Source organism: Phyllostomus discolor, chromosome 9 (assembly GCF_004126475.2).
Source record: "Phyllostomus discolor isolate MPI-MPIP mPhyDis1 chromosome 9, mPhyDis1.pri.v3, whole genome shotgun sequence".
NCBI classification, from domain to species: domain Eukaryota; kingdom Metazoa; phylum Chordata; class Mammalia; order Chiroptera; family Phyllostomidae; genus Phyllostomus; species Phyllostomus discolor.
In genome coordinates this window covers 39,069,755-39,082,412 of record NC_040911.2, presented here as the reverse complement: position 1 = coordinate 39,082,412, position 12,658 = coordinate 39,069,755, and the positions used below count along the sequence as shown (strand labels likewise).

Below are 12,658 nucleotides of genomic sequence, written 5' to 3'. Positions count from 1 at the left end.
TGGGAATTTAAGGTATTATTGCCTGTATTTGAGCATTCCTACTACCCATTTCTTTCCAATTGGTGGAAGTTAGTAGTTTCTCTAGAAACAGTTACTAATTCTGTCTGATTCTGCTTATCTAGTTAATGAAAAGAAAACTGGAAAAATTTTATTTAACTGAAAAGCTGTGAAGGAATGGGCAAATGGACTTCATATTAGTCAGTTAAAGGAGATTCTTTTCTAAAAACAATTCAGGACTCAGAATAATAACATCCAAAATGTCTCTAAGAATTGGTGTACATAGTTCTTGGGGATGTATGTTAATTCAGGTCCTAGCCAGAGCAGTAAGGCAAAAAACAAAGTAACAAAAGGCATCCACATTTGAAAGGAGAAATAACATTATCTCTGCAGATGATATAATTTTACATGTGGAAAACCCTAAAGAATTAATTAAGAAATTCAGCTGAGTAGCAGGATACAAAGTCAACTCACAAAAGTCAGTTGTTCTGTACACTAACAATGAACAATCTGTAGAAAACATAAGAAAACAACTTCATTTACATAGCATGAAAAAGAATAAAATACTTAGGAATTAATTTAACCAAGGAGGTGAAAAACTTATGCAATGAAAACTCAAAATTATTGCTGAAAGAAATCAAAGGAGACTTAAGTAAAATTTAGAAACATATCCCATGTTCGTGAATTGGAATAATTAATATTGTTAAGATGTCAGTGCTAGCCAAAGTGATCTGCATATTCAGTGCAATGCCTATCAAGATCCCAGTGATGGTTTTTGTTTTTGCATAAATAGAAAAATCGATCCTGAAATTCAGTATGTCATCTCAAGGTACCCTATAGCCAAAACTGTCTTGAGAAAAGAACAAATTCAAAAGAGTCATTCTTCCTGGTTTCAAAACTTACTATAAAGCTACAGTAATTAAACCACTGCGGTCCTGGCATAAAGACAGACATATAAACCAATGGAATAATATAGAGAGCCCAGAAATAAACCTTTGCATACATGGTTAAATGATTTTTGACCAGAATGCAAAGACCATCCAATGGGGAATGGATAGTCTTCTCAAAAAATAGTGTTGGAAAAACCAGGTATCCATGTACAAAAGAATGAAGTTGGACTTTTACCTAACATTGCATATAAAATTAACCCAAAATAGATCAAAGGCCTAAATTTAAAAGTGAAAAGTATAAAATTTTTAGAGGAAAACATAAGTTAAAGCCTCACACATGAGATTTGGCAATGATTTGTTGGGTGTGACATTGAAGGCACAGTAAACAAAAAAAGAAATATACAAATTGCATTTAATGAAAATTAAGAACTTTGGTGCACCAAAGTATAATATCAATAGTAAAGAGGCAACCTACAGAATAGGGAAAAATATTGGCAAGTCATATATCTGGTAAGGGATTGATATCCAGACTATATAGAAAATTTAAAACTCAACAAAAGAACCCAATTCAAATATTACAGGTTTCAAATAGACATTTTTCCAAAGAAGATATGTAGATGGCGACTTCCAGTAAAGATGGAGGTACAGGTAAACACGTTTTGCCTTTTTGCACAACTATAGAAAAAAAATACAGCTAGACTACCACACAAATATTACCCAGAATTGTCAGAAATTGGGCTGTATGGAAGTCCGACAACCAAGGCTTTAAAGAAGCCACATTTATCCAGATGGATAGGAGCAGCAGAGATATGGAGCTGCATGAGGAGGTGTGGAGAGGTGGAGAAGAATGGAGAGGTGGAGAGGCACAGAGTGGCGGAAGTGTGGCTAGGCAGTCCTGCTTCCCTGTGTGGTAGACAAAAACCAGGAGGGACAACTTGAGAGTGAGGGATCCCAGCCCCAGACCAGACCACCCAGCCCAGGATTCTAGTGCCAGGAAAATAAGTCCCCATAACTTCTGGCTGTAAAAACCAGAGGTAGGTGGGGTGGCAGAAGAAACTATGGGATTCTCAAGAGATTCTTCTTAAAGGTCTCTCAATGGGCTGAGGGCACACACAGACACGCCCCCTCTGGGATTCAGCACCAGAGCAACAGCTGGAAGGGCACCAGTGACATGGGAGAAAGTGAAGTGACTGGCAACAGGGCGAGTACCACGGCTTCCTCCCAGGCAAAACACCAGTGGCCTAGTCCCTTCTCCAAGCACCACCCCACCCAAGAGCAACAGAGTAGTGATTACCTGAGGCTTCACCCAATACAACTTACAGGGGCACTTTCTGCAATAGTGTACTAAAACAGGGAGTCAAAGCAGCTCTACCTAATACACAGAAACACACACAGGGAGGCTGCCAAAATGAGGAGACAAAGAAATATGGCCCAAATGGAAGAACAGAACAAATCTGCAGAAAAAGAACTAAATGAAGTGGAGATAACCAATCTATCAGATACACAGTTCAAAACAGTGGTTATCAGGATGCTTCAGGAAGCAATTGGGTACTTCAACAGCATAAAAAAGATACAGGCAGAAATGAAGGTTGCATTAAGTAAAATAAAGAAAAATCCATAGGAAACCAACACTGGAGCGGATGAAGCAGAGAATCAAATCAATGATTTGGAACACAAGCAAGAGAAAAAGAGTTCAATCAGAACAGCAGGAAGAAAAAAGAATTAAAAAAAAAATGAGGATAGTCTAAGGAACCCCTGGGTCTTTACCAACATCTGAATCATAGGGGTGCCAGAAGGAGAAGAGGAAGAGCGAGAAATTGAAAACATATTTGAAAAAATAATGAAAGGAAACTTCCCTAATTTGGTAAAGGAAACAGAGATACAAGTCCATGAAGCACAGAGAAGGCCAAACAAGATGGATGCAAAGAGGACCACAACAAGACACATCAAAATTAAAATGCCAAAGGTTAAAGATAAAGAGAAAATCTTAAAGCAGCAAGAGAAAAGCAGTCAGTTACCTTTAGGGGAGTTCCCATAAGACTGTCAGCTGATTTCTTAAAAGAAACTTGGCAGGCTAGAAGGGACTGGCAAGAAGTGTTCAAAAGTGATGAAAAGTAAGGACCTACAGCCAGGATTGCTCTACCCAGCAAAGGTATCATATAGAGTGGAAAGGCAGATAAAGTGCTTCCCAGATAAGGTCAAGTTGAAGGAGTTCATCATCACTAAGCCATTATTATATGAAATGCTAAAGGGAATTGTATAAGAAAAAGCAGAAGATCAAAATGATTAACATTAAAATGGCAATAAATTCATAACGATCAATAATTGAATCCAAATAACACACTAAGCAAACAAGCAGAACAGGAACAGAATCATAAATATGGAGATCATTTGGAGGGTTATCATTTGGGAGAAAGAAGGGGAGAATGGGGGAAAAATACAAGGGATTATGAAGCACAAATTGGTAGGTACAAAATAGAGGGATGTTAAGAATATAGGAAATGGAGTAGCCAAAGAATTTACATGCATGACCCATGGACATAAATTAAGGGGCGATTGATGGAGGCAATGGGGTATCGGGTGGAGGAGGGAAAAAGGAGAAAAATTGGCATAACTATAATAGCATAATCAGTAAAATTATTTTAAAAATACAAAGATATATAGATGGCACAGAAGCTCATAAAAAGATGCTAAACATCACAGATAATTAGGTACATGAAAATCAAAATCACAATGAGGTACCACCTCATGCCCATTAAGATGGCTATTATAAAAAAAACTGAATAGGTGTTGGTTAGGATGTGGAGCAATTGAAACCCTTGTGTACTGTTGGTGGGAATGTAAAATGGTAAAGCTGCTGTGGAAAGCAGTGTGGTGGTTTGTGGAAAAAAAAATTAAATTACTGTATGATCCTGCAATTCCATTCCTGTGTATAATACCCTGAAGACTTGAAAATAAAGTCTCAAAGAGATATTCTTACACTCATATTCATAGCAATATTATTCACAATAGCTAAAAATTGCAAACAATTCAAGTGTTCATTGATATATGAATGGCTAAACAAAATGTGGCATATACATACCATAGAATAGCATTCAACCTTTAAAAGGAAGGAAATTCTGACACATGGTACAATATGGAGAACTTTAAGGAATTATGCTGTGTGAAATAAGCCAGTCACAAAAAGACAAATACCATATCATTTTACTTATATGAAGAACCTAGAGCAGTAAGCAGGCAGAAAAAGAAAGTAGAATGATGGTTTCCAGGGTATGGGGTTATAGTTCATGTATAGAGTTTTAGTTTTACAAGATGAAGAGAACTCCAGAGATGGATGGCGGTGATGGTTGCACAACAGTATGAATGTGCTTAATATCATTGAATTATACACGTAAAAATGGTTAACATGGTAAATATTCTGTAAAATATTTAAAAACCTGATTGTTACTAAGGCATATTAAAGATTCAATGCAACACCCATTTTGGTTCTTGACACTGTGGTACATCCTAGGATTAAAGATGATTTAAGACACAATCATAGCCTCCAAGAAGCTCACAATCACGTAAAAATGACAAAGTCGGGAGCAAATAATTATATTGTGTGGCAAATTAGAAATAATGGGGGAAATAAATTATTTTTGTCAGATTCGTGGGAAGTTTTATAGGAGAGGAGTTGCCTGAGCTGTTTTAAAGGGTGCCTGTTCTCGAGGCAATGAGGTGATAAGTAAATACTGAAATCTTGCAGCAGCTTATGAACATATGGGATGAAATAAGTAGATAAGTAGAATTTTATAGCCAAGGGAACCAAGGCATCAGATGAGTTCGCAACAGCCCACAGAAATAGGCTTTAAAAGAAGTTTGTTCTTGAATGAATAGTCCAGAAATAAATCCATGCCTATATGGTCAACTAATATTTGACAAAGGAGGTAAGAAAAAAAAAATATATATATATAAATTGGGTAAAGAAAATCTATTCAATAAGTGGTGTTGGGAATATTGGACAGATATATGCAAGAAAATGAAAGTAAATCATCTTATATAAAAAGTAAGCTCAAAATGGAGTAAAGATGTAAATGTAAGTCAGACCATAACATTCCTAAAGAAAACTTAGGCAGTAAAATCTCTGTCATTTCTCTAAACAGTATTTCATATATATATATATCTTTGGGCAAGGGAAGTAAAGGAAAAAATAAACAAATGGGACTACATCAAATTAGAATTTTTTTTGCATAGCAAAGGAAGCCATCAACAAAATGGATGATGCACTAAAAGGGAAAACATTTACCAATCATACATTTGATAAAGGGTTAATACCCAAAACTTATAAAGAACTCATACAACTCAACACCAGAAGAAACCTAGACAATTAAAAAATGGGGGGAGGGCCCAGATAGACACTTGTCCAAAGAGAATATACAGATGACCAATAGACATAAAAAGATGCTCAACTTCACTAATCATCAGAGAAATGCAAATTAAAACCCCAATGAGCTATCACCTCACACCTGTTAGAAAGGCTACTACCAATAAATCAACAAACAAGTGTAAGCAAAGATGTGGAGAAAAGGGAACCCTCATGCACTGTTGGTGGGAATGCAGATTGGTGCAGCCACTATGGAAAACAGTATTGAGGATATTCAAAAAATTAAAAATGGAGATGCCTTATGACTCTGGGTATATACCTGAAGAAACCCAAAACATTAATTTAAAAAGATATGTGCATCCATATGTTCATTGCAGCATTATTTATAATAGTCAAGCTATGGAAGCAGCCCAAGTGCCCGTCAACAGACAAGTTAGTAAAAAAGGGGCAGTATCTATATATAGTGGAAAGTTACTTGGCCCTAAAATGAATGAAATTGTATTTTTTGTGATAGTTTTGATAGTTTCAAAATAGTCATGGGAATGTAAAGTACAGCATAGGGAGTATAGTCAATAATATTGTAATAACTGTATGGTGCCAGTTGAGTACTGGAAATATCTGGGAAACACTTTGTAAAATATATGATTGTCTAGTGAGTATGCTGTACATCTGAAACTAATACAAAACAATGTTAATGTATACTGTTGTTGAAAATAAAACTTTTTAAAAAAGGAGTTTTGCCCTGGCTGGTGTAGCTCAGTGGACTGAGTGCCAGCCTGCTGACCACAGGATCATTTGTTCAATTTCCAGTCAGGGTACATGCCTGGGTTGGTCAGGTCCCCAGTAGGGGGCGCGCAAGAAGCGATCATACATTGATGTTTCTCTCCCTTTCTCTTTCCCTTCCCCTCTCTCTAAAAAATAAATAAATAAAATCTTTTTTAAAAAACAAGAGTTTTGTTTTTTACATAGTAAAGTTACATTAAAGAGCTTTAAACGTAAATTTTGTATTTTATGGAGAGAACTGTCTGTTGTATGAAGAGTAGATTGGGGTAAGAATGAAATGCAGGCAGGGTGAGATATGGCAATAGGTCAAGTGAGTGAGAATGAAGGCCTGAATGAATGAGTGATGGAATTGGAAAAGAGACAATAGATGTGAGCATAACTTAAGTAAAAACCATAGAATTTGGTGCTTGCATATAGGGGACCAGGGAAAGGAAGTAGGTAAGCATACCTACGGATAGTAATTTTGTTAAATTTACAGTCTGTAGCTCTATCAGCTAAGATAGGGAAGACTGGCACGAGAGCAGGTTTGGAGGGTTGAGAGGAAAGAGAGGGGGCAAGAGGTAGAAAGAACCAAGATCAGTTTTAGATTTAATTTGAAGCCCTTTTACTAATCCTTTTAGGCGACCTAGGAGGTGAGCTATAACACTGTCCCTCAAGATCTTATTTGGTGCCAGTATCAGAGACAGAATAATGAGCTATATGTTTTAGGTATATTTGGAATACTTAAGATGAATTCAGCAGAAAGCCAAAAAAATCTGGAAGTTAAGGTCTTTATACAACTGAAGTATTCTAAACTAGAAGAAAAACCTGGAAATAAATTTAATTGTTGTTTTCTAGTATGGGTACGTATTTTCCAAATTCCTTAAATTTTTATTTGCATTTCCTTTTGATATATATATATTTATATTTAGGGTTTAAATTTTTTAGTTTTTATATATAAATTGTTGATGACACCTGCATAAAACTTTCAGTAGCGGTTTTCTAAAACCATAAATACATGGTACAGTTTATAGTTTCTGTTTTTATTCAGTAGATGTTAGTGATTGATTTTAATGGAAGGAGTACCAATAGGTAGACCTAAAAATTGTAACAAAATAAATCCAGATTGGAGGTTAGTAAGATCTTAAGTCTAAGATTCTGTAATATTGAAATGTTACTAGAAAAGTCAGTAACACATTTTTTGTAAGAAACATCTTTATTTTTTTTTCTGAGATGTTTAAATATAACAGTGCTCAGAGGCACAAGTGTTGAATCTTAAATCTTTTATGTGGTGTTTGTGAGTTTCTTATGGTCAAAGTAGACAGGTCACAAAAACACCTAACCTGGTTTAGATGGAATGTGTAAAGTAGAACTATTCCTGAGTTGTGGTTTGCTGCCTTTTCAAGAACAGTTGTCAAATCTTTGTATACTTCTGATGCAGACCCCGGCTTGTGGGATCCTCGACATTGTGGATAGGGGAGAGACATTCACAGGGACTACTGAGTCCTGTGGAGGAAAGTGGCAAGCAGCTTTGCTCTCAAGGGGAACAAAAGCCAAGGCCTCTGCCATGACAGGCCTTTATTTCTTTTTCTAGGCACAGTAAATGATGGTCCTGATTTACTATGCACAGGTTCGCTTTAGGTGGTTACCTTTTACAGAAAACAAAGGAGCCAATGCCGCTAATCACATCACAGAAGAAGGATAATTTGCAAATGAAAAGGCAAAAGTGGTTGAACCCAGTTACACTTGTCAATGGAAGGTTGAGCATGGATTTCAGGAAGTTACTTTGCAGTAAATACTTGCTGCAATTGAGGGTGAGGGAGTTTTTAGCAAAAGCAAGACTCAAAGCGGCCTAGGCACATTGCAAGCCTGATTCCCCACGGGAGAACCTATCTGTGGGCGTGGGTCCTGTGCATCTCCAAGTGGGAGCTGGGCCCACACCAGGCAGAACGGTCTCCTACATACTTCTACATGAGCAGTTTTACTTGTAATAAATACCTGCTTGAGAAAATATGCAAAAACTAAAAACTGTTTTGAATTCAGCAACTGTGTTGAATGAACTATTTGTTTTAAATGTATTTAACCACTACAGTACTTATCTGTGTTAACTTTGAAAAGTATTCCAAGTAATAGATTTTCAAATGACTTGCAAAAATTAGTCCACCAGAGGCCAGAATCATGGGTTGGGAACAACTAGAGAAAGACTCGGAGCTACTTACTTGGTGTTAAAATATGAGTATGGAATAAGGACAGTGAGTACCCTTTTAATACCCTTCTATATCTGCATCTGGTAGTGTAATGAGGCTTCTTTTTGGTCTGGGCTGTGTGTGTGTGTGTAACCTTCATGGGGCAGGACAGGCATTTTTTGTCTTTAAAATGTTGTTACATTTGAAAAAAGAAATTAAGCAGTTGGGTCTTTGTCTACCTCTCATCTCCTCAGAAATATGCTTGTTATTGCCCTGGCTGGTGTGGCTTGGTAGATTGAGTGCCGGCCTGTGAACCAAAGTGTCACCAGTTTGGTTTCTAGTCAGGACACATGCCTGGGTTGCGGACCAGGTCCCCGGTATGGGGCACAAGGAGAGGCAACCACACGTTGATGTTTCTCTCTCTCTCTTTCTCCCTTCTTTCCCACTCTCTAAAAATAAAATCTTAAAAAAAAAAAAAAAGAAATGTGCCTATTACAGATGGTGAGCCATATCTACTAGATTCTTCTGATAATAGTTTTGGAATTTTTGATGTGTGAACTTATGCTGGTTTGTGTTTCATTTTTATTTTTCAAAGTGGTACTTAATATTTTTCTCTTCTTGAGTATACAGAAAAGTATATACTCACCAGCTACAGATAACCAATGTTAACAAGTTGATATATTTCTACCCTTAAAGCTAATTGAGATCATAGTTTTTGGTATTCTCTCTTCTTTTTAAAATCACTCAACTAATTTTAGTGTAATTTTTATGTCCTTAAACATTTTTATAAAATTTTGAAGTAGAAAAAAGTTTATATAGTTGTATTATAAGTCAGCATTTTCCTAATATGGTCTTACTATCATGGCTTATAAATTAAGAGTAATGAAGAATTGAACTACTTCTGATATGCTATTTGTCCATTATATGTCTGATATAATATACATGGGTAGGCAAAAGTAGGTTTCAGTTGCAATACAAATAATACAATAATTAATAAATAATAATACAGTTTCACATACAACTGTAAACCTTTTATCCACCCTTGTGTTGATCCAGGATTCATCATTTATTTTTGGAGTTAATCACTAATCAAGTGAATTTGTAGTTATTTTATTGGTTCTATTCTGTGTATTCTCCCATCATTTTGGTTCTTGATGAATTATTATTGCTTCAAGTTTTTTTTTCCTAAAATATTCACTAATTCAGATTTTAATGCTGATGTTTAGGACAAAGATGGCGATAGAGCTGTTCACCATGCGGCTTTTGGAGATGAAGGTGCTGTTATAGAAGTACTACATCGAGGCAGTGCTGATTTGAATGCTCGAAACAAACGCAGACAGACACCACTTCATATTGCTGTCAATAAAGGTCATCTCCAGGTTGTGAAGACTTTATTGGATTTTGGCTGTCATCCCAGTCTTCAGGTAACACCTTTAAAGAAATATATTCTGTAGTTATTGCGAGGATCTAATTAAAGGCAAGTACTAGCTTCAGTGGTAAGCATTCCTTTGTTAACAGTGCTTTTTTATATGATCAGTCATAGTAAGCAATACCAAAGGTATAGAATGTAATAAAATTGGCAGCTGTTTCTTCTTAGAAGAACACCTTTTTAAGAAAGTGTCAAGTAGAGTGGTTTTATATTAAGGGGTGAGAAGAGGGATTATTTTGTAAAAATAACAGCTTTTGAATTGAGTTGGTTGGATTTAACTTTTTGATTGTGACATTGGACTTCAGCATCTTAAAGAAGTACCATAGGCTGCATTTCTTAATAGTTTATAGCTATCTAAATTATTGTAGTTGTAGCCTTATTTAAGTGTTTTGGTCATTAGTAGTCATTAGTCTAGTCTTAGAAGATTGTCTGTTTTGGAAAATCTGTAGCATTTTAGGGTTTATTTATTATATTAGGACCTAATTTTTGAAGCAAGGGTCACCTAAGAAATGATTATTCCCATCCAAAATTTTAGCAACCAGATAGATGAGTTAAAATTCTAAGACCAAATTGGATTGGTTTTAGAGAAGTAGTGAGGAACAGGAGTAATGGAACCATGGGTTTGAGAAGAACTGAAAGAATCAGAGATTGTGTTCAGCTAGATGGTGTTTACAGACGAATATTTCCAAGATACAGCCATTTTAGAACTGACAGCTTCTAAGTGGATGGCAGGATTAGAAGATAAGGGAGGCATTGGGAGGTGTTAATCTGTTGAAGGAATGCAAATTTATACCTGTTGACTTTTTTTTGTTTGAAATGGAAAGCAGAATAATTTGTTGAGAGTGAGTAGTGGTCAATATAGAAAGGGTAATTGAGAAGATTCTGGATGAAGGTTTGGGATAGCTACTGTGGGGACCAAGAGGCATAACAGATGAGAGCCTGTAGAAGTTTATTCCAGCCAGGTTAAGAGCCCATCTTAAGTTGGAGACCATGACTTTTTAGAGCCATAGGAGGATAGAAGGTGGATTGTTGGACTCAATTTGTTTTAGGAATTTCTTATGTGGGTGGATGAATGTATACCTGGGATTGGCAAACTGTCTGTGAAAGGCCAGGTAATATTTTTAGCTTTCATATGATTTCTGTTACAATTATCCCATGCTTCCATAGTAGTATGAAAGTAGCCATAGATGATATGTAAATGAATGTGTGTGGCTATGTAAATAAAACTGTTTACAAAAATAGGGGGCAGGCTGGATTTGGCAAGCGTGATATATGCCATAGGTTAGGCTACATGTGGCTTTACTGAAAATAGTACTTATGAAACTGTGAAATGAATGCAGTCTAAATTACCCATTTATGGAGATGACTGATAATGAATTACAGTTTATTGCTAAAGCAGTTGATTAATGAAGAAAGTAATCAGCTTGAAACAAAGGTAGACCAAGACTGCCAAATTTTCTTGTACATTTGTTTTCATGTTGAGTTAACTAGTCTCTTTCCTACCCCTTGAAAATGTTTACAGTAATGATTCTCAACTGTGACTGCACAGTATATTTAGCTGGAGAGCTCTGAAAACCTACTGATGCCTGGGTCCCACTCCCAGAGATTCTGGGTTAGTTGGTCTGAAGAACAGCTTGGGTATCAGTATTTTAAGAGCTTCCTAGCAGATTCTAAAATTCAGTCAGAGTTGAGAACCACTGACTTAAAAATTCATTGCTGTGGAGCCCTGAGACTGGTGTAGGTTTTGTACGGAATTCCAGGGTACAACAATTAATGGTAGGAATATGGTATAGCAGGCCATTTTAAACTAACAAATTTTTTTGGCCACTTTTCCACCTCATTTATTTTTGTTATTTACTTAATTATTTTGAGGGTATTTCATTTCATTGATTTTATTTGCCCTCTTCTTTGGAAAACTACAGCATGTTTATTGTGTCTAACATCTAGATTGGGTATAAGTTTATTTAGTATAATGCTGTTTCTTGCCTGCATTTCTTAAGTTTAACACACAGATATGTTTTATTGATGGTTGTTAGATACGGCCTGTTTTTGTTTCATTGTTTAGTAGTTCATTTTAAGTATTAATAATTACATGTGATGCCCTGGCTGGTGTGGTTCAGTGGATTGAGCACCAGCCTGTGAATCAAAGGGTCACCAGTTCAATTCCCAATCAAGGCACAGGCCTGGGTTGCAGGCCACGCCCCCACTAGGGAGGGCACGAGAGGCAACCACACACTGATGCTCCCTCTCTTTCTCTCTCCCTTCCCCTGTGTCTAAAAATAAATAAATAAAATCTTTAAAAATAATAATTACATGTGATGACTGATTGAAAAAGAACTAATGAAAATCTTTCTAAACTTAAAAAAAAGGATTCTGAAGGTGATACCCCACTTCATGATGCAATAAGTAAGAAACGTGATGATATCCTGGCAGTTCTTCTGGAAGCTGGAGCAGATGTTACCATTACAAACAATAATGGATTTAATGCCCTACACCATGCTGCGCTAAGAGGAAATCCCAGGTAAAGACGCTGCCTGTCACCATTTTATATGCAATTTAAAAATACTGTTTTGTTGCTGGTTCTCTTTTTCTGATACTGACAAAATAATTTTAGCTTATTTTAGTATTTTAAATCATGTGGTGTTTTTTTTTTAACTTTTTAAGGATCAACTCTAGAGGGTGAGCACAGAGAACAAAAGGATTTTATTGGTCTTGCTTGTTGATACCCATAACAAGGGGTATATAATGACTGTATTTTAGATTATGTCTTCATTTATTTTCTTTCAAATTACAAATACTCAAATACTCTTATCTTTTGGCATTCTGAAGGAGACAGAATAGTATTGTATGTTCCCTGCCTTTCAGATAGAAGACAATGATGATATCACTAAATGTCAGGCCTTTACTAAGTGGTTACACGTATTATCTCATTTTAATCCTTTAAAAGATTTTATTTATTTTCAGAGAGTTGAGGGGAAGGAAGGGAGAAGGAGAGAGAGAGAAATATTGGATGTGCAAGACACACATCTAC

General features: G+C 36.1%; 1 protein-coding gene across 3 annotated transcripts in view; it reads left to right on the top strand.

The window, feature by feature from the left end:
- The window catches only part of MIB1 (mindbomb E3 ubiquitin protein ligase 1), a 124,865-nt gene that overhangs the window by 65,581 nt on the left and 46,626 nt on the right, over positions 1-12,658 (top strand). For all 3 annotated transcript variants that reach the window (XM_036009221.1, XM_036009220.1, XM_028523921.2), the window contains 2 exons: positions 9,425-9,622; positions 11,997-12,148. In XM_036009221.1, coding sequence (XP_035865114.1) covers positions 9,425-9,622; positions 11,997-12,148 — 350 coding nt within the window. The remainder of the gene's footprint in view (positions 1-9,424; positions 9,623-11,996; positions 12,149-12,658) is intronic.